This window comes from Alnus glutinosa, chromosome 5 (genome assembly GCF_958979055.1).
Source record: "Alnus glutinosa chromosome 5, dhAlnGlut1.1, whole genome shotgun sequence".
NCBI lineage: Eukaryota > Viridiplantae > Streptophyta > Magnoliopsida > Fagales > Betulaceae > Alnus > Alnus glutinosa.
The window spans coordinates 28,403,433-28,425,011 of NC_084890.1; the positions used below are offsets into that span (position 1 = coordinate 28,403,433).

At 37.2% G+C, this 21,579-nt stretch overlaps 1 protein-coding gene across 8 annotated transcripts; it reads right to left on the bottom strand.

The window, feature by feature from the left end:
* Positions 1-13: 13 nt before the first annotated feature.
* LOC133869668 (pre-mRNA-processing factor 39-2) lies at positions 14-17,947 on the bottom strand. Of its 8 annotated transcripts, none has more exons than XM_062306726.1 (11): positions 17,744-17,947; positions 17,525-17,648; positions 15,673-15,837; positions 13,733-13,900; positions 12,178-12,547; positions 11,938-12,081; positions 3,693-3,845; positions 3,475-3,591; positions 2,857-2,937; positions 2,441-2,590; positions 14-1,978 (listed from the first exon to the last, which is right to left on the bottom strand). In XM_062306726.1, exons 1-11 carry the CDS (start codon positions 17,760-17,762, stop codon positions 170-172), a joined length of 3,300 nt encoding a protein of 1,099 aa, XP_062162710.1. In that variant the 5' UTR covers positions 17,763-17,947; the 3' UTR covers positions 14-169. The 8 variants fall into 8 exon arrangements, with proteins under 8 accessions (XP_062162710.1, XP_062162709.1, XP_062162714.1 ...); XM_062306725.1 differs by having other exon boundaries at positions 15,673-15,902; positions 17,554-17,648; positions 17,744-17,946; XM_062306730.1 differs by having other exon boundaries at positions 17,554-17,648; positions 17,744-17,945.
* Between the last annotated feature and the right edge of the window lie 3,632 nt (positions 17,948-21,579).

The following is a 21,579-nucleotide window of genomic DNA, read 5'->3' on the forward strand; positions in this document are numbered from 1 at the left end:
CCAATAACCTCCCTAAACGCATAAATTTTGCGAGGAAGAAGTCTAGTTAATTACCTTCAGTTGCATGATTTGATTTTTCCCAAGAATTACCTTCTGTTTTTTTTTTGGGCCCAGTTATTGTTCAAACAATACAACTTCTAATAACATATTGTTGGTGATAGTTAACATTCTATGTTTGGATCTCTGATGGAGTATTAAGTCGTTGGTGTTCCTTCTGTTCTGGTTCTTCTTGCTGTTGCTCCTGCAGTGGCGGCTGCTGTTGCTGTTGCTGCTGCAATGGCTGCTGCTGTTGCTGTTGTAGTGGCTGCTGTTGTTGCTGCTGTAGGTAAAATAGATGCTGTTGTTGCTGCTGATTGTATTGTAGTTGTTGCTGAAGCTGTTGCAACTGTTGCTGCTGCTGAAAGGGTGGATGTTGATGGTAATGTTGTTGCAGTTGCTGCTGATACTGCTGCTGCTGGGGCTGTTGCTGCTGGGGCTGTTGCTGCTGCTGCTGTTGCAGTTGTAGCTGTTGTTGTTGTAGAAGAAACTGCTGTTGCTGGTAGTAGTAATATTGCCACATCTGATTATATTCGCTATTTTGCATATGCCCATACTGCCCATTACTTTGCATTGGATATTGAGATGTCTGAGAAGAAGCAGGTGGAGCTGGCAATTGAGACTCAGATGCAGTGGCAAAACTCTGTTGCTGCAAGTTTTGTGTAGGCCAGGCATGATGCGTTGGTATGCTAGTTTGAGCAGCTGCTGCTTGATACTGATTTTGGGCTTCGCTGCTTTGCTGAACTTGTGTACTTAGAGAAGGAAAAGGCTGACTAGAATAACCTTGGGGTATTTGTGGATCCATTTCAGCCTGTGAGTACTGTTGAGGAGACTCCTGCCGCTGTTGACGCGGTTTTCGTTGTGAATGCTGGCCACGAAAACCAAATTTAGAATTTCTATGAAATCTATCAGAATTATTCTTTTGACGCCAGTTTCCACCAATATTTGCAGCAACCTGTGGCTGTCTGAGTGCCTGCATTGGAATAAGATTTTGATGGCTCATTGAAGATGAGGAATTAACCACTTCAATTTCAGTTGTGGCAGAAGCTTGAGTATCTAATTGGCTGTACAAGGAAGCATCTGGACTAGCATTACAGCTGCTCTCTCTCATGCTTCCATTTGAAACACAGGTTTCTTCAGGAGCTTCCCGCTTGTGAGATGTAGAGGGAACAGAGTCTGGAGATCTATCATTCTGAGCGTTCAAGGAGAGATTCTCCAACGAAGGTGACTTCATGTCATGTTCATACTGTTGCTGAGCATCATACTCTTTTAAGTATTCTTGTGAAGCTTGCACAGATTCAGTTCCATTAGCGACACGACTAACTAAGTCTACAGATGAAACATTTTGTTCGTAAGTATCTTCTCTAGGCTGCTTGGAAACTTCTGGAGATGCCTGTTTAACTTGTATTAAATCCAAAGATGACACACTTGGTTCAGGAGAATCTCTTTTGAGCTGCTGGTGAACTTTCGGAGATAGCTGTTCTCCTTGTACTAATAGCATATTTGGTTTGGGAGTATTGCCTCGGGGCCATTCAGAAACTTTTGGAGATTCCTGTTCTAATCTTTCCCCTAAGCTGTTATCAGCTTCACCTGATTGAAGCTGGTCAATGGTAACCGACTGAGCCTGATTATCATTATTTTCTAAAGATGGCAATCTCTCTTCTGATATGTTAGTTGGAGCCTGGGTATCAGGATTTTCAGATGGTGACATTTTATTGTCTTGAAAAGGCAGCGGGATCAAGAGGTTAGAACTAGAATCTCCAGATGGCTGATGAGACTTGGCAACAAAAGTTTCTTCTCTTACTTCCTTGGCCAATTTCAAGGCTTTTGTACCTGTAGCTGGGTGCTTAGAAGAAGCTGTCCTTAGAGAGTGTGGAAACAACCTTATGTGCCGGTTCCATGCCATCATTAAATCATGGATGGTTCCACAGAGGTCAACAAACTGCTGCCACAATACATTTGTAACAGGTGAATTTTGATTTTTTTTTTTTTTAAATAGGAATACATGTAACTAGGCAATTTTACAGCATTGCATAAGTGTCTGCGAAATAACTGCAGTGAAGCGTGAAGCGATTTCAAGATAGCTATTAGGTAATGAACTAATCCTACTGACTGATGTAAAGCTAGCATGCTTTTTTCTTTGTAGTTAGGGATTGGGAGGGTAAGTGAAGAATAAATGGGTCCTCAATCAACATTTGGCGTGAATGAGAAAGGGTGTTCAAATGAAACACATTAAACTACGGCACAGGGAAGAGAAACATACATACTCACAAACCATGAAGATATCACACTTCCTCCCCAAAAAAGAAAAAGAAAAGAGAAATTTTTGCCACTTCATACTAAATTGCTCATGAACAGAATAAAGGACACTGCAGCATATACGAGTTCAAAGAGAGATTTTGACCTCTAAATATAAGCTTGAAATATCCTCCGCATCTTTCGCATCCAGTCCTTGAGATATGCCTGGCCCTTGAGATATTGCATTAGCTATGACAGACTCTACCACATTTATGTGCCTTGGTCCTTCATGCATCATTGTGAAATTTATCAGCTCCTGCAAAGTAACAATCAAGCATCAGAAGAAATACCTAACTTTTTAATATTGTTTTGGCACTGCAATGGTTGTCACCCTTACACAAGCTTTTGTAGGGTGATAAAAACTGTGTCAATCTTTTGTACTTCAAGATTTAAAAAATATGTAATAAAAAAAATTGAAAACTAGGCAGATAGATACTTTGATGCTGACATTTAGTCATTATTTCCTACAGGTCTATTGATTTTGGGAAGCAATGATATGATTAGATGGAAAAAGATGAGAACCTTTAGAAGTAATTTGCAGTGAGGCACATGTTTGATTCCGTCTATTAAGATATCTCTGGCAGCATCTGCACTACCAGTACTCTGTAAACCAAAAAGAAAAAAAGAGTGAAAATCAATGATCATATGGTCCATTTCTAATATCAGGCTTATCAGCGCATCTCTATCAGCACTTATTTATGTAGAATCAATAAATAAAAAATAAAAGCACATATTTGCAAATTAAAGAACGCAACACAGAAAGAAGTTACTCCATTAAAACATCAAGCTGGGAGTTACATATTTACTCCTCTTCAAGTAAACTGTTAACTCAATATTCAACTGAATAGAACTCAATATTCAGTGTATCATTATCTCAAACATAAACAAGCACACCACGGTCACAAATATAATGTTCTGAGAGTATGACTATGATCTTTTTGTGAGGAAGAAGAAAGACTGATTCTGGGGAAACACAGAAATTATTACAAGCTGGGCAAACAATTCACCCCGAGAAATCAATAAAAAAGTTTTTGATAACTAGAAATATAAACTTATAAAATTAAACTAAAACTAGAAAAATTATACATGTTAATTGATAAGATTCAATGTTAAAAAGTTGGTCTTGCATAAATCACCTACCGTATATGTAAGTCGAGAAAAATGAACATATAAAATGGGAAGAGAATGCAACATTTTCTTCATAGCAGCCATTTCTAGTGCTTCTTTATATACATTAGAAGCTGCTTGAAAATTTCCCTGGCAGTGTTGGAATACAAAAGCACATAATTTATTAGTCTACATCAAGGCAGCATATTGAGTAAAATTTTCCTTCAATGATAAAAGAGTGTATTACACACCATACGCTTTTCCATGTTCGCTTTAATTTTAGCATTTTCCACAAAGTCAGAATCTGATACTGCCTCAAACTTCAGAAAAGAGGCACGGGCCCCAAACACATCTCCTATTTGCTCCTTAAACCTGGAATTAAAAAGATGGTTCACTGGCACTCTCTGCAACGAACATATGAGGAGGGCCATAAACATCTCCAGTCATGTATAAAGCAATCGAGTCAAAGCATCCTATGAAAACCAGCAATCAGGCAGGTTTCAGTGTTTCATTATCTTGTTTTGTAGTTAGTTCGAACAGTGCAATTTTTTTTTTTGATAAGTAATTGAAAATTCATTAAAAAGGGCAAAGGCACAACCCAGATACAAAGAAAGTACACAAGAGATACACCTAACCAAAGATCAAGAAAATCACAAGTGGAGTGGTAAAAAAACAAGCAAGTATTATGACATTAAGTCAATCTGCAAAATGCCATTCAAGTTTTGCTCAAGCGTATCCAAGACAAAATACATCTAGAATAACAGGTTCTTATTAGCATTAATATATATATATATATTCACATTGTGCAATATATGATTTCAATGCAAAATGTTATTTCACTCAAAATGTTATTTTCCCACCAGGACTGGACTAGGAAAATATCTCTAGTAATTTGATTTGTATATATATGTAAGGAAAACCTAAAAAATTTAACACATCTATGGGACCCAAGATCACATACACCACACAATCAGTCAAATGAGGAATTAAATTTTGATTAAAATATAAATAGAAAAAGAAATACTTTGTCAATAATTTAATTACAGCAGAAGTTACGCAAAAAAGTTAACACTTGTATGTAATAAGCCAATCTCATAAAAAGCGTAAGGTATCCCTTAGTACACTGGGAGTATACAAAAGGAAATGGCTAACTAGAGAAACGAGTTAACAGATTTAATTAAGGAAAACATCACTCATTTAAGATTGTACTTCAAACGTGTGTAGCTGTATGCCTTATTTTGTTTCAGGGACTTTCAAAACATAACCTCATAGGTGGTGAAAGGAGCAGGTCCATTGTGATAGATCTCAAACAAATACAACAAATATAACATACAAAGCTCTAACAAATATATAACACTTGCTTTCTTGTTTATTCTATTATGTAAACAGAGTACCAGTCCTCCAATCACTTGTGTACAAAAATGCACTCGTTTTTGTCTACTAATAACTTCTATTTTGTTCACATCTAGCATAAATTATTCACTCATATTTTGATTGTGTCCCAGAACATTAATTAGCAGTTGAATGTCTTATAAACTATGATCTCTGGAAACAAAAATATTAAAATATTAATTTTTATAAGACTTGAAACAGCCAAAGAGTTTCTTTCTAAGCATGACTTTTAGCAAAAGAAGACGTGTATACATATTTCCAAGTACAATGGAACTTTTCACTAAACAGGAACACCACATGTGACCTAAATCATTAAAGAGCTTCTATGACGTCTTGCACAAAAGAAGATTTAACTTGTCATACTTGTTCATGCCTTGAATTGCCTGTTAACTATTACAGATGAACAAGACAGTCACAATTTCCAATTTAAACCTTTTAGTTGAGAAGCCAATTCCATCACCATCAATATTTTTTTTCATGATTAATAATTTATTAAGAGAAAAAGGCATAGCTCTTATACACAAAAAGAATACAAGAGAGACAACCACCCTAAAGGCGTCTAAAATCTAGAAAATTAACAAGATCTATTGAAGAGGAATTTGGAACAAAGACTACATCCCAATCTAAGAGAGATCTCAAAAAAGAGGGCTTTAAACAGTGCACATTGGACTCGCAATCTTGAAAGAGGTGCCCTTTTTTTCTCTCCAAATGCTCCATCACAAATCAATATTAACTCTTCCATTTTAAGATATCCCAAGAATTGTCTAGTATGAAAAGTCAAAAGGACCAATCTGGACAATATCTAGGACAACCTAAAATAGTATAATTCAAGAGATAATATCTTAATATATTCTTTGCTTTCTTTGACTTTTAGAGTCAAATGGAAATTTTGGAAGTTTTCTCGAGTTTTTAGGAAGGGTACTTGACAACAAATGGCTTTCTATCTAAAAAATAGTGCAGTACATGATGTCCCCTTAAGCCAATTGATTTTGGGCTAATACAACCCATCAAGTATGAGGTGGTGAGTGACCAATAGTGTAATGACCCAGAAAAAAAACGCTAGCCACATCTGTACTATCACCTCAAAAGACTAGTCAATTTAGAGCTTTTCTATAATCCATTATAAAGCCAAATTTCACATAGTAATTAAGCAATGTGAGACTTAACACTCATGGCCATCTCTTATAATCTACTCATTCTATGTGAGTTATTTATCTCTTTTCAATATGTGATCGGGGTGTTACAAACTCCCCACTTTAAACCCCCGACGTCTTTGTCAGGGCCACGCCATGAAGTGCTCAAGTACCATATGACTTGGTGTTACTAGGTGACTCTAATACCATTTGTTATGACTTAGAAAAAAAACTAGCAATTTCTGCGCTATCACCAAAAAATGACTAGTCAATTTAGAACTTTCTTATAATCCATTATAAATCTCAGTTTCACTTAGTAACTAGGTAATGTGGGATTTAACACTCATGATCATCTCTTATAAAATATTCACTCTATGTGAACTATTCATCTCATTCCAATATGGGACCGGGGTGTTACAAACAGTATACATGTTAATTACCAAATAGAAAAAGAAATTGATGTCATGCTATGAGTTGGATTTCTTATGGTGGACAAACAATTCAGGACAGATGGAGTAAATAATAATTGAATTGACAGTAAAAAGGTTAGCTCACCAAAAGTAGTGTGGAATGTATTCTGTTTGGGATGCTACTCAAACACTGAAACTCTTAATGGTTCGTTTGGGAACCAAAGAGAATTTAAGTTCTCTTAAGGTTTTTTCCTTCCAACCCGGATTCAACCCAGGAAAAAACCCGAAATGCAGTCATTTTTCAAAAACTGCCTGATTTCTTGTGGGTCCCACACGTCATGTCTGCACAGTACACCCACTACACACAAATAATAAATTAAATAATAGTTTTTAATATATTTTTATAATAAATAATTATTATTTCAATCATTATTCCACACTACTTTTTATAACACCAATCATTATACACTTTTCATGCCTTCAATCATCTCCAATCATCCTACCATTAAAAAACACTACTTTTCAATCTTAAAAATCCAACACCCAAACACAATTTCAAAAAGAATTTAAATTCTACTCATAATCCAAACACATTTTCTTTGCATAGAAATTCGCAAATGAAATAAGAATTCAATTCTGATTTCAAAAATCGAACACCCAAACGGAACATACATCTCCCTTACAGAGATGCCTACCACTCTCTGTAAACTAATACAAAACTAGGGTAAAAGACCTTAAGCACTTGATACTTAGGGTTTTGTATTGATGTATATTTATAAGGATTTACAAGTACATATATGCCGTGTACACTGTCATTACATAAGGTAAGAATTATTCTATTCTAGGAAAGTAAAAAGAGAAGGATCAACTTGAGAACTAGAAAATCCAATTTCTAAGAGAGAAGTAGAGAGCCGGGTGAACCAAGCCCGGGGAGCTTGTTTGAGCCCATAGAGAGCTTTATGCAACTTGCACACATAAGTGGGGAACTGAGGGTTTAAGAACCCTTGAGGCTGTTTCATATAAACATCTTCATCAAGGTAGCCGTGAAGGAAGGCATTGGAGACATTCAGTTGTGTGATGTTCCAATCAAACTGAACGGCTAAGGCAATGAGTAACCGAATGGTGGGAGGTTTTATGACTGGGCTAAAGGTGTCATGGTAGTCAATTCCAGAGAGTTGATCAAAGCCTTTGGCGACGAGACAGGCTTTGTAACGGTCAATGCTGCTATCTGGTTTCTGTTTGAGCTTGTAGACCCATTTGTTGCGGACAACATGTTGGTGGGAAGGGCGGGGACAAAGAGACCAAGTGTTGTTGGAGAGGAGTGCTTGGAATTCAGCAGTCATAGCGGCAACCCATTCAGGTTGGGATGCAGCTTGACGGTATGTGGAAGGTTCGGGTGGAAGGACGACAGAGGTATAGGTGAGTAGGGGATGTTTGATAGCATGAAAGGTGGTGAAGTTAGGATAAGTTCGAGGTTTGGAGGATCCGGTTTGGGATCGGGTGATAGGACGGTTGCTAGGGGCTACTAGGTGGGTAGGGAGAGGAGGAGGGAAGATAGGGGAGGGGAGATAGGCAGGGGTGGGGGATGATGGTAGAGGCAGAGATGTATGGGATGTTGGGGATGGAGATGCAGAGGGAGGCAGTGGAGTGGAAGTGTAGTTTGTAGGGTCAGAAGGTGAGGATGTAGGTGTAGGGAGAGCGGTGGAGACAGGAGACGTAAGTGGGGAAGAGGGTAGGGGGAAAAGAGCAGCAGGTTGGAAGAAGACGGGAGTATTGGGGGCTGTAGTGATTTTACAGGACCCGTGAGAGAGAGATGGTGTTTTGGCTGGAAATTTGGTTTCATCGAAGACAACATTGCGGGAAAGGTATATTTTGTGAGAGTGAGGATCAAGACACCGGTAGCCACGTTGGTTGGCACCATAGCCAATAAATATGCAGGGCTTGCTTCTGAAGGATAGCTTATGAGCAGCATAGGGAAGAAGCAGGGGATAACAGAGGCAACCAAAGGCACGGAGCATTGTGTAGTCAGGTTCTTTATTGAAAAGTTTGAAGAAAGGGGAAGTGTTGTTTGTGACTGGTGAGGGCAGACGATTGATAAGAAAAATGGAGGTAAGGAAGGAGTCTACCCAGTATTTAGGGGGTAAACCGGATTGAGCAAGGAGGGTCAAGCCGGTTTCAACTATGTGTCTATGTTTCTCTCAGCAATACCATTTTGCTGAGAGGTGTGTGGGCATGTGAGTCGGTGAAAAATGCCATTTTGGTGCAAAAATTGTTTGAAGGTGGTGGAGGTATATTCTCCACCATTATCAGTTTGAAAGTATTTAATAGTAGTAGAGAATAGATTTTCAACAAGTAATTTAAATTTAATAAAGCACTGAAAAACTTCACTTTTATTCATAATAGGATACAACCAAGTAAACCGGTTGTATTCATCAATAAACAAAACATAAAATTTGCACCCACTCAGTGATGGAACCGGAGAGGTCCATACATCGGAGTGGATTACTTCTAAAGGACTCGAGGAACTTCTAATGGACTCTGAAAACGGAAGTTGTTTGGACTTGCCAAGTTGACAACATTCACACACAGTGGACTGATTGACTGAACCAAGAAGAGAAAGGTGCTGATGACGAAACAGATGCTGTAAAATAGAGATAGAAGGGTGTCTCGGTCGCTGATGCCAAACCATGTCAGTGGTTTTGACACCAAGGAGGGCAGTGAGCCCGGATGCCTTATTCAAGGAGTGAGGGTGCAACCGGATGGGGTACAACCCATTTTCACTGGGTCCGTGGAGCAGAATTTTCCCTGTTAAATTATCCTTCACAGTAAAATCAATATCAGTTAGAGCAAACCAGTATTTGTTGTCTTTACAGAATTTATTAATAGAAAGTAAGTTTGCAGAAGCAGCCGGGCAATGTAAAATTTGTGAGAGGAGAAGTTTAGAGGATGCAGAATTAGGGGATTGAACAATGGAAGAACCGGTGTTGTGAATAAGCAAACCTGTGCCATTATCGACGCCAACAGTTTCGGAGCCATCAAACGGTTGAGATTCAGTGAGGAGAGATGAGTCGGCTGTGATATGTGTGTTGGCACTGGAGTCAGCAAGCCATTCTTGATTAGTGAACTCTTCATTAGTCTGAGCAGTCATGGTAGCAAGTTGCATTGGTGGGTGACGGCCTTGGTAGGCGTAGTCCATGCGATGATAAAAGTCTAGGGCACGGTGGCTGGTTTTGCCACAGATTTGGCAAGGAGAGTACTGACGCGGGGGTTGAGCAGCACCATTGGTGGGGTGATTGCCAAAAGAAGTATTGGGTGAGGGTGGAGTTGGATGTCTTGGGGAGTAGGGATTAGGAGGGGTTGACTGGCGAAATTGACCAGGGGGACGTGGGAAGGGTTTTGGTTTGCTGAAGTTGTTGGGGCTGGGACGAAAGTTGGGAGGACTATGGAAATTGTTGGGTTGATGAGGTGGTCGAAAGCGGTTGACATGAAGGGCAAAGGATCCTGCTTCAGGGTTAAGGTTTTGTTGCTGATTTTGAAGGAGAATTTCATGGCTCAACAATTCAGATTGGAAGTCATGAAAGGTGGTTTCACGGTCACGTAAAGTAAAGGCAGTAACAAAAGAGTTGTAGGTAGGATTAATACTGTTGATAACATAGGAGATGAGATCATCATCTTCAACGGGTTTTCTCACTGTTGAAAGTTCGTCAGACCAAGTTTTGGCTTGGCTGAGGTATTCAGTGCAGGTTTTGTTACCTTGCTGCAAGCGTTGTAACTGGCGCTTGAGATGGGAAATTCTGGATTTTGATTGTGCTGCAAACCGTGTTGCCAAACTGCTCCAGGCAAGCTGCGATGTTTTTAAACCGTACATCGAAGGTACCAATGGAGGAGCAAGAGAGCAGATAATAAGATTCAGCAATTGCTGATCTCTTCGCAGCCATGAAACATAGGCTGGATTCGGAATTTCACCATTACCAGTTGCATTGGCAATGAGTTTAGGAGGGCATGGATCTGATCCATCCAGTAGGCCTTGGAGTTCGTAACCACACAAGATAGGTTGAAATTGAGCAACCCATCCGAGATAGTTAGGACCTTCTAATTTGATGCTTCCAAGTTGAGTGACATTGGGCATGAGGTCTGAAGTAGTAAGAGCGGCGGCGGTAGGAGGAGTGACAGTGGCCATGGATGAGCGTTGGCTGTTGGTAGGCTCTGATACCATGTAAACTAATACAAAACTAGGGTAAAAGACCTTAAGCACTTGATACTTAGGGTTTTGTATTGATGTATATTTATAAGGATTTACAAGTACATATATGCCGTGTACACTGTCATTTACATAAGGTAAGAATTATTCTATTCTAGGAAGGTAGATATGGTAATATAGCCGTTGAGGTACAATAGGAAAGTTGCGAGAGAATAATGCTAGCTGTAGGTTTTATATGGAGAGAGTATCCGAGTGTGTGATTGTTGGGGAAGATTGCCTTGATTCACAGTTGATTGATCTAGGGTTTGTGCGGCGGCTGCTAGGGTTTGTGTGCTGTCCATGAGTGAACTTGAGATGGTAGATGCGGCTGTTGGCATGGGATGTGAGTTGACTATTCTATCCTTAACACTCTCAACCCCCGAGCAAATTCCCATTCATGCCATAAGGGTTTCAGTTTTTCATTATGCAAAGATGGGGCATTACTCCAAAAGATTTCCTACAACATTAGATGTTAGTAGTTATGGATTTCTTGTTATTAACATATTATGTTTACTCCTAATAAACCTTTTATCAGAAATTTACATCACAAAATACAAACAAGTGTAAACTATTACTTGTTTCATGTATATACCTCGCTCTCCCTCTCCCTGTATTTCTCTTTGTTTTTTTGGGGCAAATGAGCTCTAGCTCAGAGGTAGTTCCTCCCCCTTAGAATGAGATGGAGGGTGACGCTGTAAGTTCAGGACCTACTGGGAGCATGTGTAACTTACCAATAATAAATAATTCATTTTTTATTTTTATTTTTTTTTATCTTTATCATGCACACCTACTGAGAGAATTTTAATAAAGTTCACATTTTAAACTACTTTGAAGTATGCTTTTTGACAGCATAAGAAGAGTAAAAGTTAAGATATGTTGCATAACCTAATTACAGAAAAGGTGAAATGACATATGTCAGTTTTCTACTCCTTCCATCCCTAAATGAAAGCACATTTTCTTTTATGACTGTCCCAAAATATGTCCATTTCCCGAAAAACAAGAAGAGTTTCCACACTTCCACCATCAGTCTTTGTCAACTGTATTTATGACAAGAAATATGATTGCTTTTTAAGTTTTCAATCTAAAATTACAGGGTGGTATTGGAAAGTTGAAATATTGAGGTAGGATGGTTTCCTCAAAACCTGCACATTAAGACAGTAACTTAAGGACGGGGAATCGTAATTTGTCAGACCAGCTGTCAAGTAAGAAATGTTGGTGCAATAGCTTTATAATTTAAACAAAAACCAAACGACAGAATTACAATGAAATTAATAAAATTTGGTGCAATGGAAAAATATAAATATGTTTATCAGGAACACACCTTCAGAAAAATTAGTGTCGATCGGTCCATAGCATGATTGGCTATTTCTCTTCCTCCCTTAGATTCCATGAATTTCACATAACGCATCCAGAATTCAGGATAACTGGCACAGGGAATCAAGCACCTCTCATAAAGTTTAACAGCCTATCAGCATAAGAGAAAAGGTTTTAGACATCCTAAGAAAAAGAGGAAGGGGAGTCTAGTAGTCCAGATAAGCACACTGATAATATAAAATGATACCCAGTCAAAATCTCCTTGCATCTCAACAAAGTCCAGATAGCGATGCCAATTCTCCATTTGGCTGGCATCTAGAGGCTTGACATGGAAATAAGACCTCCGAATATTAGCTTCAAAACAGCAAAATTTGTCGGCCAGCTGGCATGCTTCCTTGTATAACCATTCTCCCACTGAGAGATATTTCTGCAGTGCTTTAGATCTTGCAAATCCAGCAGATGGATCCAACAGGTCTTTTACGATTGAAGAAATCTCATCATTCTTGAAACATATTGGCACTTTGTTATCAAGCACAGGCTCTGCTTCTAATTTTTCAACAGAAGAAATGCTCTGGCATTCCATCTCCTTTTCCAAAAAGGCAACCAACTTCTTAAAACTGAAGATAAATGGAACTAATATCTGGTAAGCACACAATTTAAATGGACAAACAAACAGAAGAAAAATGATGGTAAAATGTTGGGCTGGAATCACAATAAAAGGAGTATCCATTTAGAGATAAATTCAACTGCTAGGAATACATTGGGGGATTGGGGTTGGGGGGGGGGGGGGGGGGGGGTGATGTATAGCATTACTCATTAGTGGTCATCACACATTACTAAATTACTTCATGCGCACATTGGAATAGTCAAATGATGGGGAAGAGGTAGAAAAAAAAAATAGAATAGACAAATAGGCATGCAGTCTCTTTTTTTTCTTTTTGGTTTTTTCTTTTGGATAAGCGAAGGCTAGCATATTTATTGACCTACTCACTGAATAATAAAGATATAGACATAAACCTATATCACATCCAGTAATGTACTCATTTACTTGACTAACATAATAAGCTATAGCCATCTTCACTTTCTATGCTAATAGTACCTTTGCTCTCTATCTATCCAACCAAATTACATGGTGGTTCAAAATGAGAAAAAGTTATGAATCCCAAAGTTTCTCATAATTAATAATTTCAATTAATTATTTGGAACTTTTCATTTTCTTTGGATAAGCAGATATTGCTATTGAAAGATACAAGTAATAAGGGATCCACTATGTATCCTTTAGTTTGCACAACATGCTAGCAGTATCAAACAATCCATCTTGACATACTGGCAATGTATCCACCAGCCCATTTCACAGCTGGGACATTTATCACGATTAATCGTAATATGATTTATTTGCAACAACCTGTTTTGGGCCTTCAATTTATTTGAATAATGGTCAATAATGTGCCATGAGGATAGAATGGTGCCTTAAGGTCAACTGGAAGAAGTGGTGGACTACTGCTTCTTTTGAGCTCTTTGGTTGATCATGGCAGAGTTTTTAAAATAAAACTGAGTACATAATGCTAGTGCATGGAAATTCCTTAGCGTGTTTGCTGCAAATGAAAAGGATCATTTTATTTGGTTTGTTCAGTTGTTCATAAAAAAATGTGATAAGAGTATGAAAAATAAGAATCATACTTGTAATCAGGAACATTCTTTTAAACAGTTTGTATAACAACCTTTTCACTTTTCATACCCCATACACTTTGAGGTACCTTAAGTAATTAGGCAAAAGAAATTAAGAAAAACAAGGAATATACCAATCATAATAGTGATGCAGCTTTTTGGTTGGGAATCGCAGAGCTTGCATGTAAATGTGTGCTAATGAACTCCACTGCTGTTGAGAAAACTCAAATTGAATGTATTTGTCCCACAAAGTATGGCACGAGTAATCTTTTCCAACAAAGGACATGCCCCTTTGAAACAATCTAGTAGACAAAAAAGAACAAAGAAGAAGAGGAAACCATCATTCCTTCGAATGGCTATATACATCTCATTAATCAAGAGGATCCAATGTCTTGACAAGTACAGCATGATGAGGAGAATAACATTTCAATTGCAAAACATGCAATTACTTTAAAAGTAAAAATACTAGCACACAATAAACAAAGAAGCAAACTTATATATTGTGCCTTCATCAATAAATATTGTTTAAACCATTGTACAACAGGAGAAAAGATTACATAGACATTAGCTTATATATAATGATGTCTTATTACTACTTTAATGTTAGCATCAAGTGAACTGGCAATGGTCATTACCCTAAACTCACCAAGAGAAAACCCAAACATGATTTAAATTATTGGTGATAACCAAACTAAAAGTAGACCATTGCTATCCAGCCAGGCCAACAATAAGTACAAAAATAACATGGCATATCAACCCAAAAAATTAAATAATGGTTGTCCAGATTATACATAGAAAGGGGTGGCAATTGCAACATGCTGTCTAGTCTCTTGATAATGAGTTTATTTGACTAATGAAAATTTTGGAACAAACAATCCATACCAATGTTCACTTCCTAGAGTTACCCAAATGTTAACAGGAAAGCTTGAAAATCCAAAGAGACTTCTTTCTTAAAGCCCACAAATGACCAAATTTTCTTCAAATTTCTCTTTTTCTTGTAAGGAATATTAGGGTCTGTTTGGTAAACTTTTGAGAAGTATTTTGAAAAAGGTAAAGTTGAGAATTTATTTTGTGGGGACCACATTTAAGAAACATTGAAAATTGGTTTGGTAAAATTTTGAGTGTTTTGTAAAAATTAAAAAATTGAGAAATATTTTTTAAAATAAACAAATCTTCAAAAATTGTAGCATTGGAGTGGCGGTGCGGCCACTGTGGTGGTGCTCCGGCAACCACCGCAAGGATGCCAGGACTGGTTGGTGGCCACCACACAGTGGCCAAATGTGTGGCCATTGTGCAGTGGCCACCACATAGCGGTCAGAGTACCATTTTTATTAAAAAAAATGTCGAGTTTTATTTTTTTGAGAAATGTTTTGGTTTTTGAGAAGAGTTTTTTAGTTTGTTTTGAAAAATGTGTTAGTGCTGGAGGCTACATCTGGAAACTCGTTTGATTTACCAGTTTTGAGAAGAGTTTTCAGCATTTCAGAAGTGAACAGAGTTTTCTAGCCGTTTACCAAACGGACCCTTACTTTCTACCTTCTTTGATTGCAACAATATATAAAACATGGAATTCATACAGCTTGAAAAACCTGGGTGATACAATTTCAAAAAAGAAAAATGGTTCAAGTTTATTCTTAGTTTTTCCTCATACACTCTTCAATACATATCTACAAATATATCAAGTATTGTTTAGAGATATTTTTTTTTTCAAACTATTCAGACCCCAAAGAACTTGTCTATCTATGCACAAATTAATCCTGCCACAAGTGGTACCTGCAGCTACCACTCTTCAAGGTGCATTGTTGAGATGACAGATGATACCGAAAACGATTGTGAACTTTGTTTTAATATAAAAAAATAAAAAATAAAATCCCCCTTTAATAATGATTAGAAAGAAACATATTAATTAAATTCCTTCCCAATTTCTTGGTTGGAAAGTGAAGTAGCACGGTTCAGCTTCCTAGATTATATTCATATAACTGAGAACTCCAAGAGCATCAATAATGCATGTCGCACAGTATATACAGCTAGCAGTTCTTGGGGAAGCTAACTCAAGTCTCCTGATTATTAAGATTACCTACGAATATCAGATGGATCCTCAAAAACTGATAAACTGAAGCTACAGAAATCAAGCCACACACCAACAGAGTACGGTGCCGATTGGACAGCTCGTTCAAAGATTTCAACAACCTTGTCAACAGTGCATAAGCGTGTCTTATGCTCAGCGTACTTCCTCCAGTATCTGTGGCATAAGGGAAACTCGGACAAGAAGGAGTCATAAACTAAGCATATTTTTTGAATGTCATCCTGCAGTAGTTGCAAAAAATATCTCATTTGCAGTCGGTATAAGAACTAATCTAGGAGCAGCAAAAATCAATAATTAATAGTAACTGAAGCAATGGCAGTAAAGTTGAAAGACTAATCAAAATGTACCCACTAGAGCCAAGTCATCCTAATAGATTTGAATAAACATTTCTTTATAAATCATAAACTCTAAAAGGAAATCTTTAGGAGAGTAGTGTCCAAGTGCACGCGATGAGCAAACGAACTCTACCCCTCAAGGTGCGTAAACAGACAAAAGACACAGAATTTAACAAATCAGGAGATAAAATAGAAAAAAAAGATGCCCTTCCAGAAAAATTAAAAAGGGTCCCAAGAAAAGTCAAATTTGATCTTGTGCATGTATAGGATTGTCATTTCTGTCGAAAGCTTGGCTATTCCTCTCCATCCACATAGTTCCAATCAAGCACAGATATAATGTTCTAAGAATCTTGTGTCTATTCTCCAAATATCTCAAACCATTAGTTTTGTTCGAGACCTTGGCGTCACTTGATGCACAGCGAACAATGTGAAAGTCAACTGCCACATCTCACTTGCTACTGAATATTTGAAACGGGAAATGGTCCACCAGTTCGTCAGATCTTCTACACATGCAATTCATAATGAAGGAATCTATATTTATCAAAATTTTCAACCGTAAGAATGGCATGAAGTACAACTTTTTTTTCTTCTATTTTTTTTTTCTTTTTGATGAGCAAGTTGAGTTTATCAAAACAGAAGAGCATCTTCAAATACGCCTGATATATATGTAAGAGGACCCCCAAAAATAACTACCCTCTAAGATTTAATGAACAAAGAATTTCCAAAAGAAAAAATATGGAAGACAACTAAGAAGAGCCATCCACTTGTATAAGTGGTAAGCTCCATTCTCTTGAAAATTCAATTGTTCTTTCATGCCAGTGTATCAACATTAAGCAAATTGGGTCCACATTCAAAATCAACACCACATTTACAAGGGCCATACACCCCTTTCAAGCAAAACAATCTCAGGAGGGGTACAAGTACATGAATTTCCTTCCTGGGATCTCTAACCGCCCTCCCTCTCCAGAAGCATATATTACAATCTGAATTTCTTGCTTCTAGTGTGAAACCAACCCGGAGATACTTCAAAAAAATAAATAAATAAGTAAATGGAAAAAAGTTGTTTTTTCACTTCTTCCATGCGTTTTGCAACATGAGCTCGGGATTCTGTATAGGTTACACAGGTTGCAAATGATCATACAAGCAGCAATAAGTACAATTCAGAGTAGATCATTATGATTTCCTCTACAAGGGGAAGAAACTCAACAAAGAGTTTGAGTAACACCTTTGAACACAAACCAAAACAAATATGCAAAAGTATCTAAATTCTGAGATGCCAGTTAGCTCAGCTACCAAAATTAGAAAAAAGTTATTACATAGACCTATCTCTATCTCTGTTCACTTTCTTGCATACCGAAAGCAGAAGCTCACTCCCTTGAGCACCATTCTCAATCAAAAATTCATACATACACATACATTTATATGGCTAAAGTTGAAAATTTTCTAACATAGGACAATTGACAAGAAATTAAAAACAAAAAAAAAAACTCAGAATAGAATAATCTTACAATATTCTGAAGCGGGGCATGCGACTTACAGGATACGTTTTCTCAACCTCTGAAATAAGCGATGCCCATTCTTCAAAGTCTAGCGATCCTTTAGCAATAACTTCATCAAGCTCATCAAAACAAACTGCGCAAAAAAGCAACGTTTTCTTTGCTTAGCTCTACAAATTGCTCATTCAGACCAATTGGATGAGCTTTCGAAATAAGAATTTTCATCTTTACCTGGAGACTCTGATTCCATGGGCTGAGCCTGTGCAATTAGGACCAGAAATATCAACAAAGACTCTTGCTTTAGGGTTTTTTTTTTTTTTTTTTTTTGAGAGAGAGAGGGAGGGACAGAGATGAAGATGAAAGGGGGCAAAGTAAGAGTGCAGTTGGCGGATCAAAGCCGTCGGATAATGATCGGACGGCTGAAGATGCACCACGACGACCTTGCAAAGACAAGTTAAATGGAAAATGGCTAGTGGGAGTTCTTCGTAATTTAAATTTTCAATTAACTAATTTAAATTTTAACTTCTTAGTAAATTATTTAATGAGATATAATGGAATAAGAAAAAATTATGATTATCCAAAAGTGATGAATATTGAGATTAATCTTTTACCGTTTAACTAAAATAATAAATAATTTCAAAATGATTATAGGATCCTTAATGGAACCTACTAATCCAATGCTTGTTTAATCATCCGAATACGATTTTCACTGCTACGATTGGTTGAACAACTCTTACCATCTAAAGGAAAAAAAAAATAAAAAATTGAGGGATAACAATTTTTTACATGGCTAATAAATTCGACATGAATTAAAACCGAAATTAACAATAAGACCACATAAAACTCGGATAATAAAATTAGGAACAACAAATTCTCTAGTTACAATATTATAAATGATAGGAAGAATTTCTTTCAACCAAATCAAATTTACGACATGAGTTGATCTAATGCCCTCCACAAAATGTCCATACCTACTCGTATGTTGCAACTCCATTTTGCTCTCATTGACAATTTATAGAGCATCACCCTCCATGAGAATATCAAAAAACTCGCTTCCTTACTAAAAATCACCGCTTGGAGTGTTTCCTACTCTTCGGCCATGGTAGGATTTGCTTGAAGAAAATGTGTGGTGCTACGAGCAGCTAGTACATGTCCCATTCAGTCCCGTATAATGATTCCCACACCTATACGGCTACACTTTGCATCCACTGCTGCATCCCAATCCACTTTCACAATTCCAGAAGGCGTAGCTAGCCACGCACCTGGTAATGGGATAGACATGTGAGCGGAAACTTCTTCCTTTGTCTCAAAGCTTTGCTTGAAATCCTCAATGCATGTTTGTGCTGTAAGCATAATATATATAAATAAAATGCTATTAAATTAAATAAGCAGCGGAATTATAAATACCTCCAGCCATATCTTTGTTTAAGCGAGACGAAGAACGAGGAAATTTTTTGCAACACCAAGAATTCTGAAAAAGACAAAAAAATTTAGAGAGTTCTTCTGGCCTATGCTTATGAGTGTGTTAATAGATGGATACACATGGCTCTTTATATAGGTAGGCTAGGGACCCTCGTTATTAGTTAGATAGTTGATTATTCTCCTCTCACCAAGGAGAATAAATCAGAAATATTAATATAAAAAACCGTTTTGATTTCATATAACTTAATGTGGAATAAATCATATTCAATCTTTATATTAAATAATTACCATTATGATAATTATTTAAATTTCAACCGTTACAACAAATTAAATGTGTCTGAGGGATACATATGTAATTTCTTACATTCTCTCACTTGGCCCTTATGACACATATAATTCCTTATGATGTCCGATTCTTCAATATGATTATCACTTTATTTATTTCAACCATTCATGAAATCCTCCTATTCACATAAGGAATACTACACATGAATCATGGCGATAAAACTTTATATAATAAGTCGTCCCTTCCATATATTACATATAAAATATTCCTTAATAGGGGTGGGCGCGGGTCGGATTGGGCCGGATTTGCATGTTTTTCACAACCCGCCCCGTAGTGAACGGGTTTGAAAATCGAGATCCGCAACCCGCATAGTGAATGGTCAACCCGTTGGGCCTAGGGTAGCGCGGATCGGGACGGGTTCATGCGGGTTCGGGTATTCTTCTTTCTTTTTTTTGGGGGCCGAAAACCAAAAAAATAATTCCTAAACTTGCTAACCCAGTTAAAAATTTGAAAATTCCAATTGAATCAACCTCACTAGCAAACAAGAACAAGAAGAAATAACCAAAATTATCAACAAACCCAACTATAAATAACTTTTTTATTCTTTTCTATGATTGTAAATTGAATGGGTATGTGTATGTGAAAATGTAGAGATTGAAATATATATAAGAATGGAATAAGAATAGAGATGAAATGGATAGTGCAAAACTCTATTGAATGAAATCAAAGGTACACAACTTGGGCAATTCGTGACTCTTATAATTTTTTTGGGAAAAATTTGATGGTACGAGTATAAAGGGATTGCGGGGCGGGGCGGGTGTGCGGGTGGGAAAAAATTTAATACCGCAACCCGCCCCATAAATCACGGGTTGGCATATTTAGGATCCGCACTTTTTTAAAAATGTCTTATATCCGTTATTGACGGTGAGGGTTGGTGCGGGGCCGGGCGGGTTCGCGGGTACGGGCGGGTTTTGCACACCCCTATTCCTTAAATGAGTACTATATGGCAATCAAACTTTATGAATAAACTTCCTATAAGTTATTCGGGTCTAACTTTAATTTTATCCCCATGGATAATGTAACAAATGTGCACAAATTTTATTAACAATAACTTGATGTCTATAGACAAATTAGAAAGAACTAGGTACAAAATGAATCAATGAGTCCCATATGCTCCACATGACTTTTAAACAGCTTTACCGATAAACCTTTAGTCATAGGATCTGCAATCATCAATTCAGTACTGATATGCTCAATAAACACTTCATTTCTTTTGATGTTCTCTCACACACAAAGATACTTGATGTCGATATGCTTACTTCTACTTCCACTTTTATTATTCTTAGAAAAGAATATGGCAGCACGATTATCGCAAAAGATCTTGATTGGTCTCGTTATAGAATCGACAATTTTGAGACCACCAATAAAATTTCTTAACCATAGTGCCTGTGTAGTGGTTTCATAGCACGCAATAAATTCTGCTTCCATTGTAGATGTAGCAACTATAGTTTGCTTGTTACTTCTCCAGGATATAGCCCCTCCAGCCAAGAGAAAGATATACTCTGAAGTAGATTTTCTACTATCTACACATCCAACAAAATCTGAATCTGAATACCTAACCACCTGCAAATGGTTAGTGTGTCTGAATGTCAAACCGTAGTCTTTGGTTCCTTGCAAATACCGCATGACTTTCTTTGCAGCTTTCCAATGTTTCATTCCTGGGTTGCTTTGATATCGACCCAACATTCCAACTGCCATTGCAATGTCAGGTCTAGTGCAAACTTGTGCATACAATAGACTGCTAATTGCAGATGCATATGGAATGTTCTTCATCTGCACCTGTTCCGATGCATTTCGGGGACATTGATCGTTACTAAATTTGTCTCCTTTAATAATAGGTGCTACAGAAGCCGAACAGTTCTTCATTCTGAATCTTTCCAAAACCTTTTCAATGTAGGCCTTTTGAGACAGTTTTAATATTCTTTGTTTTCTGTCTCTATGAATCTCTATGCCAATGACATACAAGGCTTTAACCAAATCCTTCATTTCAAAATTTTGAGAAAGGAACTGTTTGGTTTCATGTAGAAAACCTAAATCATTACTTGCAAGTAAAATATCATCTATATATAAGACTAAAAATATGACTTTACTCCCACTGACCTTAAGGTATATACATTGGTCAACAAAGTTCTCAATAAAACCAAATGAGGTAATAACTTTGTGAAATTTAATATACCATTGACGGGAGTCTTGTTTTAGTTCATATATAGATTTATTTAGTTTGCAAGCATTTTGAGTGTTATCATCAAAACCTTCAGGTTGTTTCATGTAAACCTCTTCTTCAAGATCCCCATTCAGA

What these genes read in the sequence shown, in the direction of transcription:
- LOC133869668 (XM_062306725.1), bottom strand. An exon ending in CTGCATCACTATTATGATTG is followed by an intron (nt 12,548 to 13,732) that starts GTATATTCCTTG and finishes ATTTATCTTCAG; the next exon opens with TTTTAAGAAGTTGGTTGCCT. An exon ending in CGACACTAATTTTTCTGAAG is followed by an intron (nt 3,846 to 11,937) that starts GTGTGTTCCTGA and finishes TGTTCGTTGCAG; the next exon opens with AGAGTGCCAGTGAACCATCT.